This window comes from Acomys minous, assembly GCF_964271855.1.
Source record: "Acomys minous genome assembly, chromosome: 17".
NCBI classification, from domain to species: Eukaryota; Metazoa; Chordata; class Mammalia; order Rodentia; family Muridae; genus Acomys; species Acomys minous.
Genome location: NC_140500.1, coordinates 36,348,188 through 36,371,780, shown reverse-complemented (window position 1 = coordinate 36,371,780; position 23,593 = coordinate 36,348,188). Strand labels below are relative to the sequence as shown.

General features: G+C 43.9%; 1 protein-coding gene across 15 annotated transcripts in view; it reads left to right on the top strand.

The window, feature by feature from the left end:
- ITPR1 (inositol 1,4,5-trisphosphate receptor type 1) overlaps positions 1-23,593 on the top strand; it is a 357,780-nt gene that overhangs the window by 307,238 nt on the left and 26,949 nt on the right. For all 15 annotated transcript variants that reach the window (XM_084765480.1, XM_084765471.1, XM_084765479.1 and 12 more), the window contains 7 exons: positions 512-634; positions 7,340-7,515; positions 11,875-12,039; positions 16,755-16,950; positions 18,508-18,600; positions 19,759-19,898; positions 20,478-20,643. In XM_084765480.1, the coding sequence (XP_084621606.1) occupies positions 512-634; positions 7,340-7,515; positions 11,875-12,039; positions 16,755-16,950; positions 18,508-18,600; positions 19,759-19,898; positions 20,478-20,643 (1,059 nt within the window). The remainder of the gene's footprint in view (positions 1-511; positions 635-7,339; positions 7,516-11,874; positions 12,040-16,754; positions 16,951-18,507; positions 18,601-19,758; positions 19,899-20,477; positions 20,644-23,593) is intronic.

Here is a 23,593-nt window from a genome sequence, read left to right as displayed (position 1 = left end):
AAGGGTTAGCTGTCTTTCACTGGGGGATTAATGGAGCGTTTTAAGCCAAGAAATGGTACTAGGCCCAGTCAGAGGCTCAGCTGGGCCAACTCTGAATGTTCTGTCTCCTTGACATTTCTAAAGGGCTAATTGAATTCTTGGGTCTCTCTGGGCATCGCATCTGGTACTGAAAGTCTAGGAGAGAACCAGAATCTCAGTGTATGAACTCTGGATAACCTCAGATTCCATAACTGGTGGAGCTGACTGGGGCATGCAGGACTTTTAGATGGCCCAGGGTTTGCCCTTCTCTTTTTCCTTGGACCCCAATGAGTCCTCTGTTAGTGAGTTCTCCAATGACCCAATGTCATGTCACTGTGTTCCAGCTCTGAGGCAAATTGTGGTTTTTACTGTTGTGGTCACAACTGGGAACAAAAGTGGACTTGTGGGTATCTAGCAGAAGGAAGGGCCCTGCCAAATTCTAGTGCTCTGACATGTAGTCATCAACAGCCTAACAGGCTTTATGTTTCCACAGCCCAGCCTGTCTTGTACTGGTGTGCCCGAAACATGTCTTTTTGGAGCAGCATTTCCTTCAACCTGGCCGTCCTGATGAACCTGCTGGTGGCATTTTTCTACCCATTTAAAGGAGTGCGAGGAGGTAATCATACCTTTCTGTTTCTTTCTTTCTTCCTTCCTTTCTTTCAACCTCTGAGACAGGGTTTCTCTGTGTAGCCTTGGCTGTCGTGGACTCACTATGTAGACCAGGCTGGCCTTGAACTCACAGCGATCACCTGCCTCTGCCTCCCAACTGGGACCTGCCTCCCAACTGGGACGTGCCACCATGCCCGGCTGTTAACCTTTCTTTATTTAAGTATTTTGCTTTGTCTTTTTGAGACACAAGTCTTCCTAGATAGTACAAGCTGGCCTGGAACACAGGAGCCTCCTCTCCTGCTTCAGCGCTCTGGTGCCAGGCTGTCTTCCTTAGGGTTTCTATTGCCATGATAAAGCACAATAAGCCACTTGGCGAAGAAAAGCTTTATTACAGCTCACACTTCCACATCATAGTCCATTATTTGAGGAAATCAGGGCAGGAACCAAATGAAGCAGAGGCCATGGAAGAGTGTTGCTTCCTGGCTTGCTCAGCCTACTTTTTGATTTTGCTAACAGAACTTTGTAGAAAACATACACACTTGTTCTCGGTTTGGGGATTTTTTTTCTAAAGCAAATTAAATGCTAGGTAATCTCATTGGTATCCAGGTTAAAAGTAAAATGTTATTAAAATCTTATTTTTAAAAAGAAAAAATATTCTAAAGCCTAAAAATCCTAATTTTGAATGCCCATGACTACTCACCCAGGGGTCAAATCACCTGCAGGGACCTGTGTCCTTCCATGTCAATCACCAATCAAGAAATTCAACACAAGCTTGCCCACAAGCCATTCAGGTGGGGGCACTTTGTCAATTAATGTTTCCTATTCCCAAATGATTCTAGCTTGTATCAAATTAACATGAAACTACCCAGCACACAGGGGTATTCTACCATGCTGGGCTCAGTACCTCTAATTTCAAGGAAACATCTGATGACATCAGGAAGGCTATGACTTTGGTCTTAAATCCTATCACTGAAACCATGGGTCCCATTTAGGATCCCCGTTATGCTTTTTCAGATAAGATGAAATAGTAGCTTTTACTTAAGATCTAGTTTTAAGTCAAACTTCAAACAGTTAAAAGAAGGAGGAGCTAGATACAGAGCCTGTCAGAAATTGTCTTAAGCCCCATGTCTTACATATGTGGGGAAAACACGTGTCTGAGAAGTGGAGAGAGACAGCAGACTAAGTTAGTTAGTGGCAGCGCTGGTCTTAGAATCAGTCCACGGTATGATTTGCCATACCATGCTTCTGGAATGGTTTTCAGACTACAGACTGTAAGAAACCTTTGGATTTTTTCTTTTCTGTTTTGCGGGTCATAGGTGAGGCAGGTCTTGATACAGTAGCCAGTACTCTTTGAATGTTTAGACTGTGGAGATCTGTCTGCTACCATTCCTGGATTCTCCCACCCACCATCTCCTTCCAGTCATCCACATGAGCTGCCTTCTACATGTTTTAAAGAGAAAAAGACAAACAGTTTAGGACAACATTTTTCTATTGGAAGTCCTTCCAGTTGATAACTGCTATTTAAAGGCAGTGACATTGTGGGGTTCTGGTGGCAGACATGAAAGGCTCCTCTTCTGTTAGACACTCATGTCCTCCCTCTCCTTACCATATTAGGGATGCAGTCCAAGGCCTTGTGAATGCTGGGCAAATGCTCACAAAGCCATGTTCCCAGTCCCATGTGCCACAGTACACAGAGAGGTTGTTTAAGCTAATGTTTTCATTGGAGCTTTTTGCACAACATTTTGCCTTTAAGTATAACAACTGCCTGCAGCCTCCTATACAAACTTAATGGGAAACTCAAGAAGCCCCCAAATCAGACCCAGAAAAACACTGAGAGTACTTGAACTGAATGTTCCAGTCATAGATCTAAGCAGCACATGTGTAACAAAAGTGTATTTGAGGGCCAACTTCAAAGTTGTATTATGCTGCATACCGTTACAAGGATGTAATGTTTCTGTTTGGACTTAACATATGTGGAAGGCACCATTTGAGTGGTCACTTCATCTCCAAAGCATGACGCTAACACAGGCCACATCAGGGGGCATGAATATTTGTGTCTGAAATGATTTTATTTTCCTCGGGGGGTGGGGGGAGGGATCTGCCTTAACTAGGATGCTATTAGTGGAGGTGGGAGCAGTAAGAGAGTCAGAGAAGTTTCCCATGTCCGTCTCAGCAGATTCCCAGCCATTTCTTTAGATGTGCTCTCATTTGCCCTCCATTCCTCTAAAGATATTTCAAACAGATCTTAATGATTCACCCTGATTCACTGTCTGGGGACAGTGAGTTGATATCTCTCTCCCTTCAGTATTAGCCTTCATACTGTGGAATTCTAGACATGGATTTTCTGGCTACTGGTCATGTGACTTTGTACAGGCCTCTTTGGTTACTCCTTGATGTTCCCTGTATTACTAGATGCTGACACAGTGAGAATGTTGAGGCTTTGATGTGGTTACAGAAATACCCAGAAGTTTCTGACAAAATAGTTGTAGAAGCCTATCTCTTACTCATTAAATCTGAGACCCCTTAAATGGCGTGATGGCTGAGATCTTTCCAGCTCTATGGAGCATTCTGGGTATGGCACCCACCTTCGTGAGCCTGTAGATCACAAGGTTTGGTTGTCTGGTTGTGGGTCATGGGCCTTAGAACTTCATGCCAATGGATTTCCTGGAAAGCAGTGTTAGAGCTCCTGAGACTGATCCAACCTATGAATCCCCTTTCATGACATGGACACTGAAGTTACCTTGGAAGCAGCAGTTTACCATTAGAGTGAATGCTTACATTTGTAACATGTGCCATGAAATTTTATGTGTTCAGCACTAGCTGTTTTCAGGAAAATGATTGCTTGCATACTGCTCAGAAAACAGATCTCGTTTACTGGACTGTAAATGCCAATGTGAGATCAGTATGCATTAGGCTTTGTAGGTGCCAAGCATGACCAAGGCCAGGATTTGATCTCTAGTACTTCCAAAATAAAATTTTCTGTGTTATGTTTGCATCACAGTTTCTTGCATCCTAAAAATAAGATTGCTAAAATGTACTCTTAAATGTGCATAACAGCCTTATTTTGTACAGTGCTATAGTTCTGTGGCTTACAAGACCTTCACAGCCAAGGGCAGCAGTGGCCTTAAAAGCTCCTTTTCAAAATCATGTTCCCAGCCCAGTGAGCTGCCTGTGGAAAGCACAGCACTGATGCAGAGTCAGATACTGCTTAATTTGTGAGGGTCCCATGATGGCTCAAGTAAAAAGAGTATGGGTCCTTAAACTTTCTTATTGGAAATTTTTAACTTATTCATGAGTAGAAAGAACAGTATGACAAACTGCCATGTGCATCAGCCCAGCTTGAACAATTAGCATTTTGCTAAACTTGTTTCCTCTAGCCCCCTACTATATTTTTGAAACATTTTAGAGAAGTTTAGACATTTTGTTGTTTTGACCATAAATATTTCAGTGTGCCTCTAGCTGATAAGCATATTTTAAAATATATATATATAACCACCATGCCATTATCATATGTAACAAAACTAACAGTAAACCCTGTAATAGTCCAAATGCACATTTCTCCAGCTGTCTCCAAGATTTCTTTCTAGACCCAGTCACTTGGAGTCTAGCACTAGTTTTCAGTACCTTCTTAACAGTGGGGAAAGAGCAGGTCCTTACTTTGGCCTCTTCAGGACTTAGGTGCAAGTATTGTACTGGCAACATTTATGGTAAAGACATTGAGAATCTGTTAAAAGCCAGCCTTGGTGATATTTTTTTTACACTGCATGCCAGAAGAGGGCACTATATCTCATTATAGATGGTTGTGAGCCACCATGTGGTTGCTGGGAATTGAACTCGGGACCTTTGGAAGATCAGCCAATGCTCTTAACCTCTGATCCATCTCTCCAGCCTATGGTATGACATTTTTAATCCCAGTACATGAAAGGCAAAGTCAGGCAGATCTCTGTGAGTTCAAGCCCAAAAAGTAGTACAACAGCCAGAGCTACTAGTATGAAAAGAAGTCTGCTTAAAATGGCTATTGAACATTTATGAAATTGAAAGGTAAGCCAGAGAATAGGAGAAATTATTACCAAAGAATATACCTGAACATATCAGGAATTATATACAGGATATGAACACATAAAACACTGTATTAGAAAGAATACCCCATTAAAAGAATGAGCAAAGTATTTGCTCAAATAATTAACAAAAGAAGATCAAAGAATGACCAGTAGGTACATTACATGAGAAGATTGCCAATCTTCTTGCCAGTGAAAAACAAAATAGAACAGTGATATATTTCTACAGACCTGCTAAAATGGCTGACTCATAAAATACTGTCAATATCAAGGGCTAAATCTCCTTGGAAAACAGTATGGCAGTATCTCACAAAATTGCACATTCTACATAAGAACCAACAGTCTCCATCCCTGTATTTATCCAAAAGAAATTATAGCACCAATTCCACTCCAAGATTTGCCCTTGAATGTTCTAGCAGCATCACTCCCAGTATCTCACACTTGGGATAACCACAAATATCCATTCATGTATTGTGTAAATAAATTATAAATTGTGATACATCCGTAGTATGGACTATTGCTCAGCAATAAAAACAATGAAGTGGGAGTTGCCAGCATTAGTCACACAAAAGACTACCTAGTAATACAATTATTTTTCCATTTTCACGGGAAGAGCAAGATTAGAGAAACAGAAAGTGCTCGTGGCAGCCGGGAGTGGGGAGTAGGGCAGCACACAGGCTGCGAAGAGCCCCAGGAAGTCTGTCCGTGTGCTCATGTTTGTCAGAGTGAGCCATGTCTTGATTGTGGTGACAATATCCTGTGATGTTCATATGACAACAAACTGCCAAAATTCTTGATCTATGCTTACAGTGAATATATTTTTTAACAGTAGCTGAAGACTATTAACATTAGAGGCATATAACTTCTAGCCATTTATTAGGGCACTTTGGAGAAAATACATTAAAAACTGAATTGCCTTTAAAGTAGAGATACTACACCAACCCCACAGATTGATATAGGGGGCTGAATAAATGATAGTTAATGAGGAGAGAGAATCCACATTTTAAGTTTCTTCAAACCTTATGTGCCTTTGTGATCTTTTCTTTCTTTCTTTCTTTCTTTCTTTCTTTCTTCCTTCCTTTCTTTTTTTCTGTGTATGTGTTATGTACGGTCACATGTGTTCTAGCACATGTGTATATGTATGTGTGTAGAGGCCCAAGATTAACATTGCATGTCCTCCTTAATCACTACCCACTTTATATGTTGAGGCAGGGTCTCTCACTTGAGTCCAAGCTAGTCTGCCTAGCTAGCTTGCTCAGGGGATTCCCAGTCTCTGCCTCCCACTCACTGGGATTACAGGAGAGCCATCACTCCCACTCAAAGTGAGCATAGACACTAGAGATCTGAGCTGCCACTCTGTGCCCATTTTTAATCAGCTTTTCTTTCTTATGGATATTGAAAGTGAAAAGAAGGCAAGTGGCTGGCTCTAGGGGTACAGTCGTTGAAGAGAAGATGCCTCTGGGTGGGTGTGACTTAACTGGAGAAAGAGCAGCCACCTGCATCATTACTTCTTTCTGGGCTGTGCTTTACTCCTGGACATTCTAAAGAAGAAAAACTCCTTTATATAAGTGTCCTGAATCATGTAGCCCTGCTTGTTTACATCTGAGGGAGACTCAAAATGTGACAGCATTTGCAACAGGGGTGGCTTTTTTTTTTAATGAGTGTTTTACAGAACTGTATTTTTAGCCACGTTGCTTCATGTTATATAACCAAGACATCTCGTGGGACACTCTAAATAGAACCTGAAATAGCAAGAGATGGCAAAAACTGGTAGAAGCTGGTTGACTACAGGGGTAATCTAACTGTAGATGATACTCAAGAGCCAGAAGTTGCCTTCCTCCTTCCCTTGAGGAAATCAAATTGAACCATGAAACCTGCAGTTTTGCTTTGAATATTTTTAAATAGAAAGTCAGTTTAGGCTTGCAGCTCCTCCTCCTCCAGGACTGAGTTATGACCTACAGGTGAGTTTTATTGGTTGAATAAGAATCCGGTGTCTCGTCCTTGCCAGGTGCTTTTCTCAAGAAACTTGGAGTCTAGATAGAGGACAGACAAGTAAAATGATGGTTAGAAAATAGCAGCACTTGGGGCTAGGGGAATGTCTCCGAGTACTGCCAACTCTTCCAGAGGACCCGGGTTCAGTTCCTAGGAATCACGTGGAAGCTCACAACTATCATTCTGGTTCCACAGGACATGGTGCCTTCACACAGACACACATGTAGGCAAAACAGCAGTGCACATAAAAATAAATACGAAAAGAAAGAAAGGCATTAGCAGCATTTGAGCAGGGAATGTAGCTCAGTGGCTAGGGCGCTTCCCTGGCATGTCAGACCCTAAAAGAATAACCAGGAAGCATGGTGACTAGCAAAGGAGGAAATACTTTGTAAGTTCTTTGTGAGTAGGAATGACTTACCAAAAATGGTAATGTCTCAGCCAAACCCAAGATACACAGGAAGACTAGAGAATTTTCAGGGCATAAAAAACATGAATGATGATGGCTTAGAAGTCTAAAAACACTGAAACTGAGAATTTGAGGTGAAGATCCTAACAATATGGTTTAGAGAGGTAACTGAAGAAAATGTCACCAGCCCTACCTCAGTCTGTCACCTAGATGCCGTGAAAACACAAATTCCAAAAACTCTGATTTGTCTTTCCAGGAACACTAGAGCCGCACTGGTCAGGCCTCCTGTGGACAGCGATGCTTATCTCTCTGGCAATTGTCATTGCTCTGCCCAAGCCCCACGGCATCCGGGCCTTAATTGCTTCCACAATCCTACGACTGATATTTTCAGTTGGGTTACAGCCCACGCTGTTTCTGCTGGGAGCTTTCAATGTAAGTATGACTCTCTTTATAGCACAAGCCTTGTTTGTGAACAAATAGGAATGCTTTCCACTTGGTCCCTAGCATCTTGGCCTATGTTTTCAATTCAGAAAGGAGGGGAAATACTGTTAGATTGACATTTTCCTTTGACCTCTGCAGGGTAAACTGAGTTTCCCAGGGCATCACAGGCCCTGTCCTCAGGAGTATCCCTGCCAGGAGCTAGACACAAATGGTAACAGCCGAGAAAGTTTAAGTTAGTTTGGCTAGTCTGGCCAAAGGTTTGTTTGGACCATAAGTTTTTAGCCAGTAAATCAAATGATCAAATATTAACACAGCATTCAGTTCTCAAAGGGCTCACAGGGAAAAAGAAAACAGGGGAGAGGTTAGAGGGAGTGTTCATAGACAGAGCGCGTGGAAAGAGGGGAAGAGAATGGGGTGTGCTGTCTAGATGTCAGTGGACCATGCGGGAATGCTGTCACCATGGTTGAAGGGATGCCAGGGGCCTAGGAAGCGATGGTGGCTGAGGGAAGGATGTAGGGGGCGTAGGGCTTCGGGGAGAGAATAAGAGAAAACTCAGACATGAAAGGCATCATGGGAGTCTCAAAGTACCTTCCTCTGGTTTTGGTTTCTATTCTAAGCATGTTTAAAAAAAAACTGAGGTGGCTGTACAAAAGTGGAAGTGTCATAGAAAAATAAAGGTAGTACATAACTGTGTCTTGGTATTCAGATGGCAAAGGCAGCAAGGAGTCTGGCAAGATAAGCTCAGAGAAAGGCAGCAGGGTTGAAACTGTGAGCTGTGTTGATGTGATTTTGGTTTTGGTTTTGAAATCGTCTTGCCTGACCAGATTAGACTCAATCTTTCTGTGTATCCTAAGATGATCTTAAATTGACTATGTAGCTCATACTGGCCTTAAACTCATGAGCTTCCTACCTCAGCCTTCCAGGCTAGTAAGACTGTAGTGCCTGCCACCACACCCTATGAAGCTGTACCGTAAAACTAAAAAAGACTCAGGAAAGCATTTTGCTTATCTTAGGTATCCTAGGCCTAAGTGAAGCAACAGACAAGGGACCTGTGTTTGGGGCAAATACTAATCCTGGGACCCTGAAAACTCTATGATAAATCCTTCCAGGTCCACATTTATTTTTAAAGCATCATCCCATGGTGGTAAATGTTAGGTGGGGAATTAAAAAAGGGGAGGGGGGCTCAATGACAAAATTCACATAGGAAATACTGGGTTCAACAAAATTAAAAGTGCCGTAATGGAAAGACTTAAAGAATGATTATGAATCTCTGACAAAGTGAACCTACATATGTTTCCCAAGTGCTTTAGCCTGTAGTGTTGTAGATGTGTATTTGGCGATAATTTTATACAGAATAATTGCTGGAAGACTCTGCTCACCTTGGTAGGAGATGCTTGCAGTATTTTGAACCAAGATGATTTCTACAAAGGCATTCTAGAAAAGTCATCATTCACCCATGTTCTGTAGACTGTAGGCGGGGAGGCCTTTGGGGCTCTGGCGGTGCCTTTGATCAGGTGTGGTAAGGCTGAGTCATAGTGTAGACATAAGAAATAAGGCGCAGGTGTCTCAGTGGTGAAGGAAAGCACACCATGGGGTAGGCAAAAAGGAAGAGCCATATCCTTGACAAACCATGGTGAGGTCCTTTTCTGCAGTAAAAGAAGTATTGCTGTCTTGATTGGGTGGACAAGGAAAGGGACAAATCTATTATGGTTCTCAGTAGCTTTTCTGTTGCTGTGACAAAACACCAAAACCAAGGCAATTTATAAAGCATTTAATAGGGCTTATGGTTTCAAAGAGCTAGACTCCATTGATGGGGGAGCAAAGGCATGGCAGCAGGAACAGCTGGGAGCTCACATCTTGATCCCCACGTAGGAGGCAGAGTGAGCAAACTGGGAATGGCTCTAGTCTTTTGAAACCTAAAACCTCCGCACCTCCAGCCCCTGGCCCTGTGACAGACTTCCTCTAACAAGGCCATACTTCGTAATCTTTCCCAGTCTACCAACTAGGGGGTCAAGTATTCAAACATGAGCCATGGAAGTGGGTCTGGGGTGGGGTTCATGTATGTATATGTGTTTTTGCCAGTGTGCATGGAGGCCAAATGTCAATTTTAGTGTCATTCCTCAGGAGCTGTCCACCTTCTTACGTGCCACAGGGTCTTTCGCTGGCTTAAGGCTTGTGGATTTGGTCAGGCAGCCTAGTCAGCCAGCCAGCACAAAGGACCTGCCTGTCTCTACCTCCCCAGCCCTGAGATAACAGGCACACACTGTCGTCACACAAGGGTCTCTTTTTTAACATGGGTTCTAGGGAACAAACTCAGGCTTGCATAGGAAACACGTTTAACAACAGAGCCATCTCCCTAGCCTAAAGAAAACACACACTTAATTACAAATTTCCAGCCATGGATGGGTGACTGGGGGAAGAACTAAAACGGACTAAAATGAAATGACACAACAATCGAGTTCTTAGGGTGAGAAACACATTCACATTGTTCACTACCACGCTGAAGGTGACAAGACACACCATTAGTGGTAGCTCTGAAATGTATAAAGCCATGAGCACTGTGGCAAAGAGAGACTGTTCTAGAGGGGGTGGTGCAGGGGTCATGTGTAGTGAAAAGTTGTTTAAGGGGGAATACAGGATGATCAGATGAAGGACAGATGGATGGACAGGACAGATGCATGGAAAGAGAAGACTCAGTATTTCAGAGACTGAGAACTATCTAGTTCTTTTGGCTAGTGCTTTGATCATTGCACAAACAACATATCTTTAATACAAACCACTTGCAGGGAAGACTCAAGTTAGATAATTAATTACCATTTACTATACATTATCTGGGGAGGCCAGCTATCATAAACAACCATGTGGAGGTTTTTGTTTGGTTTTGGTTTTAGCAAGAGATGCCACCTGGTGTGCAGAGGAGAAGGGAGAGTAACTGAACAGACAGAAGAAGGCTGGGGGAGGAGGTGAGGCTGCTACCAAAGGGAAGGGTTAGGAAAAGGTGAAGAGACTTGTGCCGGAGGGAGCTGGGATGGATGCTCTCAGAGCATACTCGAAAATGTGGTAGATACTGACAGGATCCCTTGGAGATAGGGCAGGAAGCTAGACCAAAGGCTGATCAAGCAGAGTCAGTAAGGGGTATGGCAACAGACTGAGTCCGTGAACAGGGGATACTTGCTGGGGAAGTAGTGAATGTTAAAGAGAAGAGCAAGTGGCCAGAAGTGAACTGTTTGCCTGTTCACATTATTAAAACATGGGTATGTGGGAGGTTCTGCGGTGTCAACTGGATTACAATAGCCCCTCGTTTTTTCCAAACCCCTCTCTAAAGCTCCATCCAGAGGCTGCCATGCTTTGCTACCCCATGAAGGACACTTCCTACAGGGTTAGAACTCAGGGGAAACCTTGCCTATGGTATGCTGAGCCTGCTTGAGAAAGCTGGAGGTTTTCTGTCTGTGCTGGTGTCCTCACTTATCTGATCACCAGGGAGCTCGCTTACACCAGCCTACAGATTAGCTGGCGGGATTTCTGTGCACCTAGTGCCAAGGGAGCTAGAATAGCAGAAGGTGGTTTTCCCAAGTGTGTTCAGAGTGCTCTCTCTCCAGCTCTTCTGTCGTCCTGTTATTAGACTTCCAGGAACGGGTGGCTTCGTGACCCATGGTGTGGTAAGAAGAAGCCAACAGCCCCTAGCCCATATTCCTTCAGGTTCAAGGCAAGGAGAAAAGATTGTCTTTTGCTATAATCCCAGGGAAATGCCCCCTGCGTTTCATTGGGTCATTTGGTCATGTGACTAGCCTTGACCAATCATTGTACCCAGAAGAAGATTGTGATTGCCAGGATGAGGAGCAGGCTCTTGGAAAGAGGTGGCTCTCCATGGGAAGATCAGAAGTCCTTCCCAGAAAGAAGTATAGAAGCAAGACTCATCCTGGAAAACCCTATTAACTGTCCAGCTCTCACCAAGTTCCACGTCTGTAGTGTCTGGAATGAAGCCAGCTTAGATAACAAGCTTTAATCATGCTGTGATCACAGAGTCCGTAGATGGAGGTGGCTTCTATGTTTGCCTGACTCATATAAGAATGTTAGAAATGGTTCATTTCGAAAATCATAATTTCAGTATGTGTTAATTTTGTTTTTGCCGTACACAAGTAGTGCTTGATTACTAGTGCATATGAAATTATTTGGCTACCGTGCAATTTGTATTATGCCTGAAAAGCAAAGTAACCGAATGACTTGGAATCATGGGACGGTTCTGTTTGGGCTTGGTGGGCACTTGGCGCTGAAGTTCCTCTCAGGTTCTCACGCATAGTTGAGCGTGACCTGCGCCATCTGACTCTTCCTTCCACTGTCTGTCCTCAGGTCTGCAATAAAATCATCTTTCTGATGAGCTTTGTGGGCAACTGCGGGACGTTCACCAGAGGCTACCGAGCCATGGTTCTGGATGTTGAGTTCCTGTATCATCTGCTGTATCTACTGATCTGTGCCATGGGCCTCTTTGTGCATGAGTTTTTCTACAGTTTGCTGGTGAGTACCAGGTGTTCACCCATCCCACATGTGGAGAACTGTGTCATCTCTTATCACAGACCCCACCTTCTAATAGCAGCTAATGTGCCTGGTCCTATAATGTCAAGCCCTAACTGCCTTTGGTCTTGGGAGGATCTGAGAGGAAAATGACATATAACACTGGGCAGCTCCTCGGAACCTGGCAGGACATCATCCTGTCATGTCCCATGTGTGGCGCATCTGTAGTGTCCACTCACAGGAGAGATGTCCTTGTGGTTCAGATGTTTCCTAAGTGTCCGTTTCTCTCACTCGGGCAGCACTTGCCAATAGGGATATGTTTGACCCTATCATCTCCAGCCCCTGAGATCTGTTTCTCAATGTAAACATGTAAGGCCCAAAGGAGGCACAATTTGCAGAGCCTCAAGATGCACAGCAATGAGCTTGTTAGGTAAAAGTGATTTTGTTCCCAGAGAATCAGGTGGTTAAGGTCTTGGCGGTCTGTGAGTTGGTTCTGTCCCTTTCTTGGCAGATTAAGTTACAAACAAAATAATGATTTTTCTGTCCTGTAAGTAGAGGAGCCCTAGATCTATAAAGTTGGTGGTAAGAAATTTCATTGTACTTATGTAACGTGGCAAGAGACATAAACTTCTGAAACACATGAAATTAAAACATGTGAAATGTAAAAATAGGAAGATCAAAAATGCCCAAGGTCTCCCTCCTCAAGGGAGGAAAGAAAGGGGAAAAGGGAAGGAAAAGGAAGGAAGGGAAAGGATTTAGAAAACATGGGTCAGGGAAAGCCCTTTACGGCAGGGATACTGTGTGGGTCATAGGCGCCTGTTCATGCCCGCATCTTAGACAAGCATAGCCTCACGACGCTTCACTGTTCTTAGTCTTTGTCACCCTCTCTTCCTGCTCCCATACAAAATGTCATAAAGAATTCACCAGCATTAGCTCATTCCATTAGTGGTTGATGTTGGCAGGCTAAACAGAATGGATTGTTTTCTCTAGTTTCAGAATCTGTCTGGCTATCCTTTGAGGTTTTAGGCCGAGGCGGCAGGATATACTTGTGAGTGCCATTATGTGGCCTATTTTGGTCATTCTACATCAGAAATCTTTAGAGCCCTGTGTCTATTCAGGAACCTTTCCGTGCCACGCAAGAGCATCCCTCAGCACCATTGCAGCCCGTGAGTCAAGGAGACCTGTGTCCACCAGTCCAGCCAACTCTGTCTTCCCTTGGGTAGAGTAGCAGAGGTCAGTGGGTCATCTCTTTTGTCCCTGATAATGGGGGTCTCTCCTAAGAGACAGGAGTGTCCCCTTTGACCCATGCTATTTCTACCTGCTGGAGTGTGGCTTTCCTTACCACTCTCCCTCCTCTTGATCTTGTTTTTCCTTCTTCCTTCATTTTCATCCTTTTTTTTTTTTTTGAGTCATTTATGGAGCCAGCCAGGATCCTTCCTAGATGTAAGAGACAGAGTAGGGTGAGACACACATTCCTTACCTCATAGCCTCATCATCGACAAGACAGTAGCTGCTGACTCTTTGCAAGTGCATGCTTCTCCCAATCCTCGCCCTCCTTTTGAGGTAAGTGATGTCTTCAGGTGACAGCTAAGGACTGTGAGGCATGGTGAGGTTAAGTAACTGCTGCCCTGAATCACGTAGTTGATCTTTCAAACCCAAACGTCACTTGTCTGAGCACGTGGGCAGACCTGTGCCTCCGGGAAACCAGTACTTCATATGGCAGGTTACATCTGTGCTTTCCAAACCTCGCATGGGCTCATAGACGCACAGTGGGACAGTCCAGACCAGGGTGAGTGATGCTCCATGTGCTTCTAGGGGTTTCTGAGCCTTGGCTTGCTCTCCTGTGGGCTCCTTTTCTTATCCAAAGAAATGCTAAATGTGTCTTGTGAGAACTCAAAATACAATACTTGAAACTGTTCAAATTATCCCACAAAGAAAGCAAGTCTCCTCTGTTCAAAACAAAAACGTAGGTTGGAGAGAGAGGAGAGAGAGAGAGGGAGGGAGAGAGAGAGAGAGAGGAGAAGAACTAGAGGCCCCTGGTTGGTCAGAGCTCCCTCAGATTTAGCAATCCAGGAGGGGAGAGGGAAGAGACAATTGTCCCTTGGCCCCCAGAGAGTGTGGACCTGGTCTCAAGCCTGCATTCTAGTTGTACTCCTAAGAAAACATTAACACCAGAGATGAAAATGTACAAAGTTCATAAACAGCAGGCGACAGAATGAGAACTCCAGATGGTCACTAAACATGGAGACAGGTTCATCCCTAAGGGCCAAACCAAGACAAGCTCATTAAAACGCCACGGTTTCTGAGTTTAACCTGCCACTTGAGGAAAGGTTAAAAATCCTAATAATTCCTGGTCTGGTGGCCATGGAGACACAGTGGGCATAAACGACTGGTAGTGGTAACTATAAATTGATACAGTGTGCTTGGATGGCAATAGGAGTACTTTTCTATTGTAACAGGGATTATAAGTTTCTGTTCCTGGAAATTAGAAAGCTGTAAGTGGACCTGTGTCTACACAGGCATATCCAGAAGCAATTCTGATAACATACTTGAAAACATTTTGATTATTTAAAAAATGATACTAACTATATTAAGTGTATGTTTTTCCATATAATACTAGGAGATCGTTTTGACAAGAAATGTACCTGAATGTTGTCTCAGAGTGGCTATATGTCAGTATTACAGTATTTTTAATAATATCTATACATTATATTTATTTAAAGAATGACATGTGTGGATGTCTATAAATGATGGAATGGAATTATTAGGTTTTGTTTTTTTCTTTGTATTCTATGTTTTCCAAGTTTTCTACTTTGAACACGGGTCAATTTTTTTTAATTAGAAGACTTTTTAAATAAATATTATGTTTACTGTTTAAATTTTGAAATTAAAAAAAAATAGGAGAAGCTTCTCTGGTTTGATCTGTTGGTGCTTTCTGGCTCCTGCCCATAGAAGACAAGTACCCTTTGTTCATTGTATGATGCACATCAGTACTTCAGACCAAGCTGCTAGACAATATTTAGCCAACACTAATAGCAACACAGCCTTTTACTATCTTTTGTGGATTAAATGCCACTTCTTTGCTTCCTTTTAAGGATCCTACTTTGCCCAGTACTGTGTAGGAAACTAGGTTCGGGACACAGGTTGGAGTTAGGCAGGGAGAAAAACTAATGGACCAGAAAATAGCCCTAGATATAAAATTCTAAGCTGGAAGACACTGAGAGATGAGCCACTTCTGTCCACTCATTTTACAGATGAGGAGATAGAGGTCCACGGGGTCTCAGTCGGCATCATGCTGGAAATGAAAAGCCGAGCACAGAGCGCAGCCGCTTTCCCCGTGACCAACTTCACTGTGCACTGTTACCCAAAGCCACAGCAAGTACTGAGCCTTTCAGAGCTGGCTAAAGATAGGGACAGAGGCTACACTAATTTAAAAAGAAAAGAGAAGCCTCCAGTCAGGAGGTCTGGAGGCATGTGCCTATAATACTAGATGATCAAGAAGCTGAGGCAGGAGGATTAAAAGTTGGCTGCTAGTGTGGGCAGCATAAGACCATCACCATATTAAAAAAATAATAATGATGAAAGCTTATGAGTCCAAGAGTTAGCCTAGTGCTCCTCTTCCTCCCCAGCCAAATGGTTGCCTTGACTTCATGGAAATCTACCTGTCATCCCCTAACCTTCAGGGACCTTGCCTTCCTCATGAAGGCACAGAGCATGTCCCTTGGCTAAGGGTTAGGCTTAACCTATGAACCCAGTCTGACCTTCAAGGGTCTTTCCTGTACTAGGGGAGAAGGGGTAGCACTTAAGCTTCCTGGTGTGTCTCCACTGCAGACATCCTTGCAACCGTACCTTGTGGCTTTGCCCCAGTCTGTTCATCAGGAAGTTGGTGATTACCAGTTATTTTACTTGGACAGCATATAAGTACGCCTGTGTGCTAACATTGGGTATATAATGCTTGCTTACTCTTCATATTAACTCTCCATCTTTCAGTCTGCAAATGAGGAAACTGAGGCTAGGGGCTGGGGATAGAACAAAGCCCATGATCCCACTGGCTATCAGTAGCTGTGCTAAGATTTGGGCCTCAGCAGCCCAGAGATTTTTGCAGTTTGTACTAGCTAAGTGGCTCTCAGCCTTCCTAATGCTGCAACCCTTTAATACAGTTCCTTATGTTGTGGTGACCCCAACAAGACAATTATCTTTGTTGTTAGTTCATAAAGGTAAATTTGCTACTGTTATGAATTATAATGTAAGTGTTGTAAGTATAATATAAGACAGAAGTTTCTCAAAGAGGTCACAGCCCACAGGTTGAGAATCATTATGACTACCTTGTAACATGCCTGCCTTCGCCACTAGATCCTGGCCTTTCTGCATGCGGGTACCAGAGAAGCTGGCCCTTTGGAGAAGCTTAGAAATTAGATTCTAAATGGGTGGATGCCAAGACCCTCATTACTTCCCTCCCCCTTGCTCTCTGAAAACTCTTATTTCTATTTCTGGAACCTCTAACCTGTTTTGTGTGCTGTCTGAAGTTGGTACTGATTGCCACCCTGCCCCCTTCTAGATTTATTTTTCCTCATTTTGACCATCTCAGTTCTCACTGTGAAGACAGGCAACCAGTTACATGTTAAATTTTTAGAATGATTCTGAATTTCTAAGAGAGTAAATGATGCTGGTATGAACCTAAACACTTAAAAATTGTCCTATCATCTTGTTTTTTGAAGCTTTTTGATTTAGTGTACAGAGAGGAGACATTGCTTAATGTCATTAAAAGTGTCACCCGCAATGGACGGTCCATCATCTTGACAGCAGTGCTGGCTCTGATCCTGGTTTACCTGTTCTCAATAGTGGGCTATCTGTTCTTCAAGGATGACTTTATCTTGGAAGTAGACAGGCTGCCCAATGAAACAGCTGTTCCAGGTGGGTTTGCGATCTCCTCATCTTTTCTAATGTTAATAAGATTATAACTAGACTGAATACATGACATTAGCAAGCAAGTATCTCTTCAATCGCCCAGTATGAAGTATGAGTATAGGTCACTTTCATGTTATTCAAAGAATGACGTTAAATACTGTGTTGTAAGGGCCAGTGACTACCCTACGCATTGAATTTATTCATTAAAGCCACATGCACCTACTCTGATCCAAACTCTCAGGAGACTGAGATTGGTGCAAATTAGAGGCCAGCCTAGGCTACACAGTAGCAAGGTTCTGTCTCACAAACAGGAAAAAAACAAAATAACTTATAAGGTCATGTTTTCAATCAGCACAACTTTTTCACAAAGCGTTTTGACTATGCATAGTGAAAGTGTCTCCTTGACACAGTGAACCTACTTCTGGTCATTTATACTTATGGGAAAATACGCTGAGTGAGTATAAAAGCAGACATATCTAGGAAAATGTTCAGTGCAATGTGAAGTTACGAGCAATCCAACTTCACACTGGGCATTTCATTGAACTGTGGCCCACATCTGTGGGGCGAAGGACTCTACACATAGAGTGAATCTTTATAAACCTTTATGGACAAGCACTGATGACATGAGATAAAACAGAATAATAGTACTTTTAATTAAAAATATGTTTATATATTGTTTTGTGTTTGGAGTTTTGTGAGACATCATATAGCTCAGGCTGGAACTTACCTTGTAGCCAAAGATGACTTTGAGCTTCTTATCTTCTGCCTCTCCCACACAAGTCCTATGATTACACACATACACGCCACAGTTGACTATCTGTATATTTAATGTGGACAGACAGACCCACACATTGCTAGCAGTGGCTATCCCTGAGGCTTTCTTTTTTTTTTTTTTTTAAGTGAAAATTTTACAATGAGCTCCTGTATATAACAAAACTAGAAGTGATTTCCTATTTGCAAATGATAAACTGATAAATAGTTACATGTTGCTGAGACGTTCTTTCTCGGACCAGCTTCCAGGATGTAGTAAGCAGCACCTGGTTAAAGGTAGGCTGGCTGCCTGAGTCCTGGAGACAAACTAGGCCTACTATGATGCACCAATCTTGGGTGGCCTTTCTCTCAATTGTACATCCCAACACAGAACTTGAGCCTTCAGTTGGTACCAAGTGGCATTTACCATCACCTCCCTTTGGGTTCTGGACTAGACTTGGGTTCCATTCATGCCTGTGTTGCTTCAAGCGCCGGCATGATCCAGATCTGGATGGAATCTGTACGCCCAGCAGTATTTCTCTTGAAGTTTCAGCTGTTTGTCTTTAAAGTTGGGAAGGTGCTATTTGAGTGTGATACTGCTAGGAAGCCTACAGAATTTGACATTTCTGGCTTTTTTCCCATCGAGCTCACGAAATAAAAGTGTAAATTGCATCTGTGCTTTGAATTTATATGCAGTATTGCAGGGTGTTATTTATGTAAAGGATTGTTTAATCAGCCGTGAACTGGGGACTTGAAACATTTTAACCATATGCTGCCAGATTGTTCATCACAAAATTCCCTTCTCTCTCCCAGAAACTGGCGAGAGTCTGGCAAAGGATTTCCTGTACTCTGATGTGTGCAGGGTGGAGACCGGGGAGAACTGCACCTCTCCTGCACCCAAAGAAGGTAGGACCACATGGTCACCAGCCCCAGGTGACTATCAGATTCCTTCAGCAACGTGGGTGAGGCAGGTGGTGTCAGAAGCAGATTAAAGCAGAAACATGGCTCCAGAGTGAGACCAGCAACAGAAGGGAAATGTTGGAAGAGTCGGAAAAGAAAAGGGAGCCACGTGTGAAGAAACAAGCTGCTGACCTGAGACAGCCAATACTTAAGTGTCCACTGTGGACAGGGCCTAGGTGGTTCTATGGGAGGCAGCAATGGGGAGGGAGGACGTTGAATGAGTGACCACAGAACCGAATGCTGCCCCAGTCAGGGTACCATTTAAAAGACAGGCAGCCAGCAGACTGTTAAGGTAAAGGCGCTTCAACTGAAACTGAGGACTCTTAGGCAAGGGAAGGGGGGAAGGTCTTCCAGAGGCTTAATGGTAAAACTCCTTCAGAGAGAGGATGGTCACTGCAAAGAAAGCAGCAAGAGGTGATCCCAGAAAAGGACACGTCCCAATGGATCTGTCAAGCTAAGTGGGTGAAACATTAAAGGACCTCAGAACCTGCAGCAACTGGGTGACGCTGGAGATACACCTCAGTGGGAGAGCATTTGCCTAGCCCGTGTGAGGCCCTACCTGGACCCAGTCTCCATTAGTACAAAATAAGTAAATGAAAACGAAAGGATAAGAGAGAGATCTCTGTTTTTATAATCCAGTGAGGCAGCAAGGCTGGCTGCAAAGTGGGATAAAGAGCTTCTAGTGTAAAGCTATGGATGCCATGGCCTTGCTGTAAGATCCAGCCAAGCTTCTGTCCCCTGAGCATGCCCAGTTAGGAACCTGGCAGACACCTCACCTGAGAAGCAAGACGCCTTCTTCTCAGCCTAGGTCAAAGAATATTCTGTTGGCAGGTAGGACTGCTGTGTAACATGGTCAAACAATAGGATGTTTGAAGCTCTGTAGAAGGAGGACAGTCCTGACATGGCTTGAGGAGCTTGCAGGATTTAGAAGTGGGAACAGCACTGTTCGAGTCCTGACAGCACACATCTGACTTGTTCAATTCTTTAGTTTTATATCTTGGGCCTGCCAGCTGGAGAGCTGGCGTTTGGGAAACATGATTGTAGAATCGCAGTATCTCCTTCCCCGTTCCGCCTTAACTGTGTTATGACTCGTCCTGCTCACAGAGCTGCTCCCTGCCGAAGAAACGGAACAGGATAAGGAGCACACGTGTGAGACACTGCTCATGTGCATCGTCACTGTTCTGAGTCACGGGCTGCGAAGTGGGGGTGGAGTAGGAGATGTGCTCAGGAAACCATCCAAAGAGGTAAGCGGATCCCAAGGACACAGCGGGGGGGGGGGGAGTTGCAAGGGGGCATGGGGGTATGTGGGGTGGGGAGCTGGGGTGCATGGGGGTGGGGAGCGGGGGCACAGGGGTGCATGGGGGTGGGGAGCGGGGGCACAGGGGTGCATGGGGGTGGGGAGTGGGGGGCACACTGTGATAGTACTAAGTGTAAACTGCTATTGTGGAGGATGAGCTGGGAGCGTGACAAGCCATTGTGCAGAAGCCACTCAGTCCTCCCCTCATGAGCTGCCCACTAAGGCATGTTAACTCCACAGGACAACTTTGTGCTTCCCTGTTCCCTAGACACAGGTTTGCTTCAGTATTAGGTCTGACTACCCCAAGATACTTAGAGAATCTTCCTGGCTGTGGCCCCTAACACTTGGAGAAGTCACAGTATAGACCCAGGGGATTAAACAGAGACTAAGTTGGAGGTTTTAAAAGTTTGATGCCTAATGTAATCTCTGCCCAAGTGGACAACTGTCAAGCTGGAGCTGGGCTCTGACCTCTGTGGAGCAAAGGGCGTTGAGGGCACTGCCTGAGTGTGGCCTCTCTCATCTACAGGAGCCACTGTTTGCTGCCAGAGTGATCTATGACCTCCTGTTCTTCTTCATGGTCATCATCATCGTCCTGAACCTGATTTTTGGGGTCATCATCGACACCTTTGCTGACCTGAGGAGTGAGAAGCAGAAGAAGGAGGAAATCTTAAAGACCACGTGCTTCATCTGTGGTGAGTGTCGGTCCCGCTCAGGCAAACAAGCTGCTGGCTAGCACGGCTGAGCTCATGGACACGTGGCGACAGAGTGGGTACATAACAGACTCTGAGTTGGGACACTCACTTTGTTCTGTCCCACTCGTGCCCTCTCTTGGCAAACAGCAAGGTTCTATTTGGCCTCTTTTGTGCTGAGAAGGGTCTGGAAAGCCAATATGTTCTGTGCAGTGGTTGCCAGTTTGCTTTAAGGAATTAAGTTCTGGAGAGTAGAAACGTGGCCACATACTTAAGACAAATGTATCTAATAATCTTCCTGTGTCTGTGCATCCTGAGAGTCCCCTAGTCCAGTTAAGTCAGCTAGGAAGGAGAGCTGTCAGGCAGCGGTAGCCTGAGAATGTCCTCTCTGTTGGCAGGATCAGGCGTCAGAGCTGGGCATGGTGGCACTCCTCTGTAATCAGAACACTTGGTGTGAGTTCAGTGCCAGCTTGACCTCATTGCAACTTCCAGGCCGACCAGGGCAACCTACTAAAATCCTGTCTCAAAGAAAAGAGTAGGAGGGACGCTGCATCAAGAGTATGCACTGCTCTTGCCCATAACCCGAATTCAGCTCCCAGCAACCACATCAGGTGGTGGCTCTCATCGACCTAGAACTTCAGCTTCTGCATCTCCATGGGTACCTGAACTCATATGCACATGCATACAAGCAACACTAATGGGCTCACTAGGTTATATGTATGTATGTAGGTAGGTAGGTAGGTATTTAGCACACATGCACACACACACCATGAGTTTAAAGGGGTAGAGGGAGCATGTAATTGTATTTTAATCCAAGTACTCAGGAGGCAGTGGCAGGCAGATCTCTGTGAGTTTGAGGCCAACCTGGTCTACATAGCCAGTTCCAGGACAGCCAGGAATACATAGTGAGACCCTGTAGAGGAAAGAAACAAAAAGGTCTCTTACGCTCAGGTGAAAGTTAAAGGCTTGGACTTGGTGCATCAGTCCCAGCTTCTGGCCCAGCCTCAGCTCCTGACTGGCTATGCACCTGTGTTCAGTCATCTGTACTGAACCATTTTACCTGCCTGTTAAGTGGGTGGTGTTCTGTGCACTTCTCTGCATCACCGAGAGAATTAGGAGTAAGGACTTGGATAAGCCCCTGGCATAGCCCCCAGCACCCTTCAGGCTAAGTAGGGAGCTGCTGAATGAAACAAGTGCTCACACCTACAACTCCAGCACTGAGGAGGTAGCTGAACCAGGTGTATCAATGGGTTCAAGGCCAGCGTGTCTCTTTTGTTTGCTTTTTGGTTTTCAAGATAGGGTTTCTCTGTTTAGCTCTAGCTGTCCTGGAACTCAATCTGTAGACCAAGCTAGCCTCGAACTCAGAGATCCTGCCTGCCACTGCCTCCCAAGTGCTGGATTAAAGGCATGCACCACTGCTACCTGGCTGAGACTCTGTCTCAAAAATAAAAATAAAAATAGGTTCATGGGATACCAAAAATGCCACTAAAAGTATAACCAACCATAGGACAATATATGAAAATGCAAAGTAATCATGTGGGAATCTGGAAACTGAGTAATCACTTCAGGATTATTCATAATACAGTTACTAAATTTGTGAATTCCTTCCTGGTGTATATACTAAAAAAGTGAGCACTTTTATTTTAAACATTTAAATTATTTCATTTTTAGCCTCTGTAAGACCTATTTTTCAAGCTTTTTATTTTCATACAATTTTAGTTACAGAAAAGTCATAAAACTAGTACAAAGAATATTTCTCCCCGCTCTTAAGATTCCCCCAAATTTTAATACTGGCTTTCCTTTGCTGGATTCATACATGCACGCACATGCACACAGGCACACACAGTTTTTCTGAGCCATTTCAGTGTAAATGGCTGAAACTATGCCCTTCTGTTCCTCAGCATCTCAGTATGTATTTGTTGATGACACGAACATTCTCTTACATGGCTGCAGAAAAGTTACTGCTTGCAAGTTCCAGGCCATGTGGCATCTTGCCTTCAGACCCCTCTTAACTCAACAGATATTTCTGAGGAATATAAGGCACCTGCTTTGTAGGGCGTCCCTCGAATTGAGTTCCTCTCAAGCTGCCTGTGGTAGAGCTGAGCTTATGCATTTTTATGCGAATATCAAAGGCATGCTTTTCTCTCCTTCTCAGTGTGCCAGCCAGGAGCACATTAAATCAGTTCCTCTTAAAGCTGCTGATACTCACTTTGATCATTTGGATAGCAACATAATTGGTGTGTTTTCTGCCGTCAGAAAGTCACTGTATGGGCAGTGCTTAGAAACACTGTAACTAACCTTGGTACCCCTCACACTGAACTTTCAGCCCAGCTTTAGTATTCACTGATGATTCTTGCTTTAAAGTTTATTTTATTATTTATTCAGTTCATTAATTTGGAGATAGCATCTTACCTTAATTTTGAGGTAGCCTAGCTTGGCCTTGAACTTCTGATCCTCCTGCCTCACCCTCCCAACTGTGGTGATTACATTGTGCCTGACTCTTATTTTGATGCTCAGTTTACCCTGGATTTGGCCAATGAGAACTCTTCAGGCTGACTTCTGTGTTCTGTCCTATCTTTTTTTTTTTTTTTCTGGCCATCTAAGAATTTCTCAAACTTCTGCTTTCCCTAACCCAGCCATACAATCAGCCATTTCTTCAAATGTCCTAGTTGTTCCCAGTGAGATGGGCATTTAGTAGCCACTGTCCAAGAGCTCATCTTATCGGCAGCCACTGCTCCAGTCCTATGCTATACATCTACAGGCTGGTCCATATCTGTTTCTCTAAGATGTATAACAAAAAATGGCTTCTCCTAATCTAATTCCAATTCAGGATTACAGTGTCTATATGATCTCCCTTACTCTGTGTATTTTTACTCCCTTCTTTTAATATGAGAAATCCAAATCCCACTAATGGCCTGAAATATATTTCTTTATTTACTCTATTTTCATAATG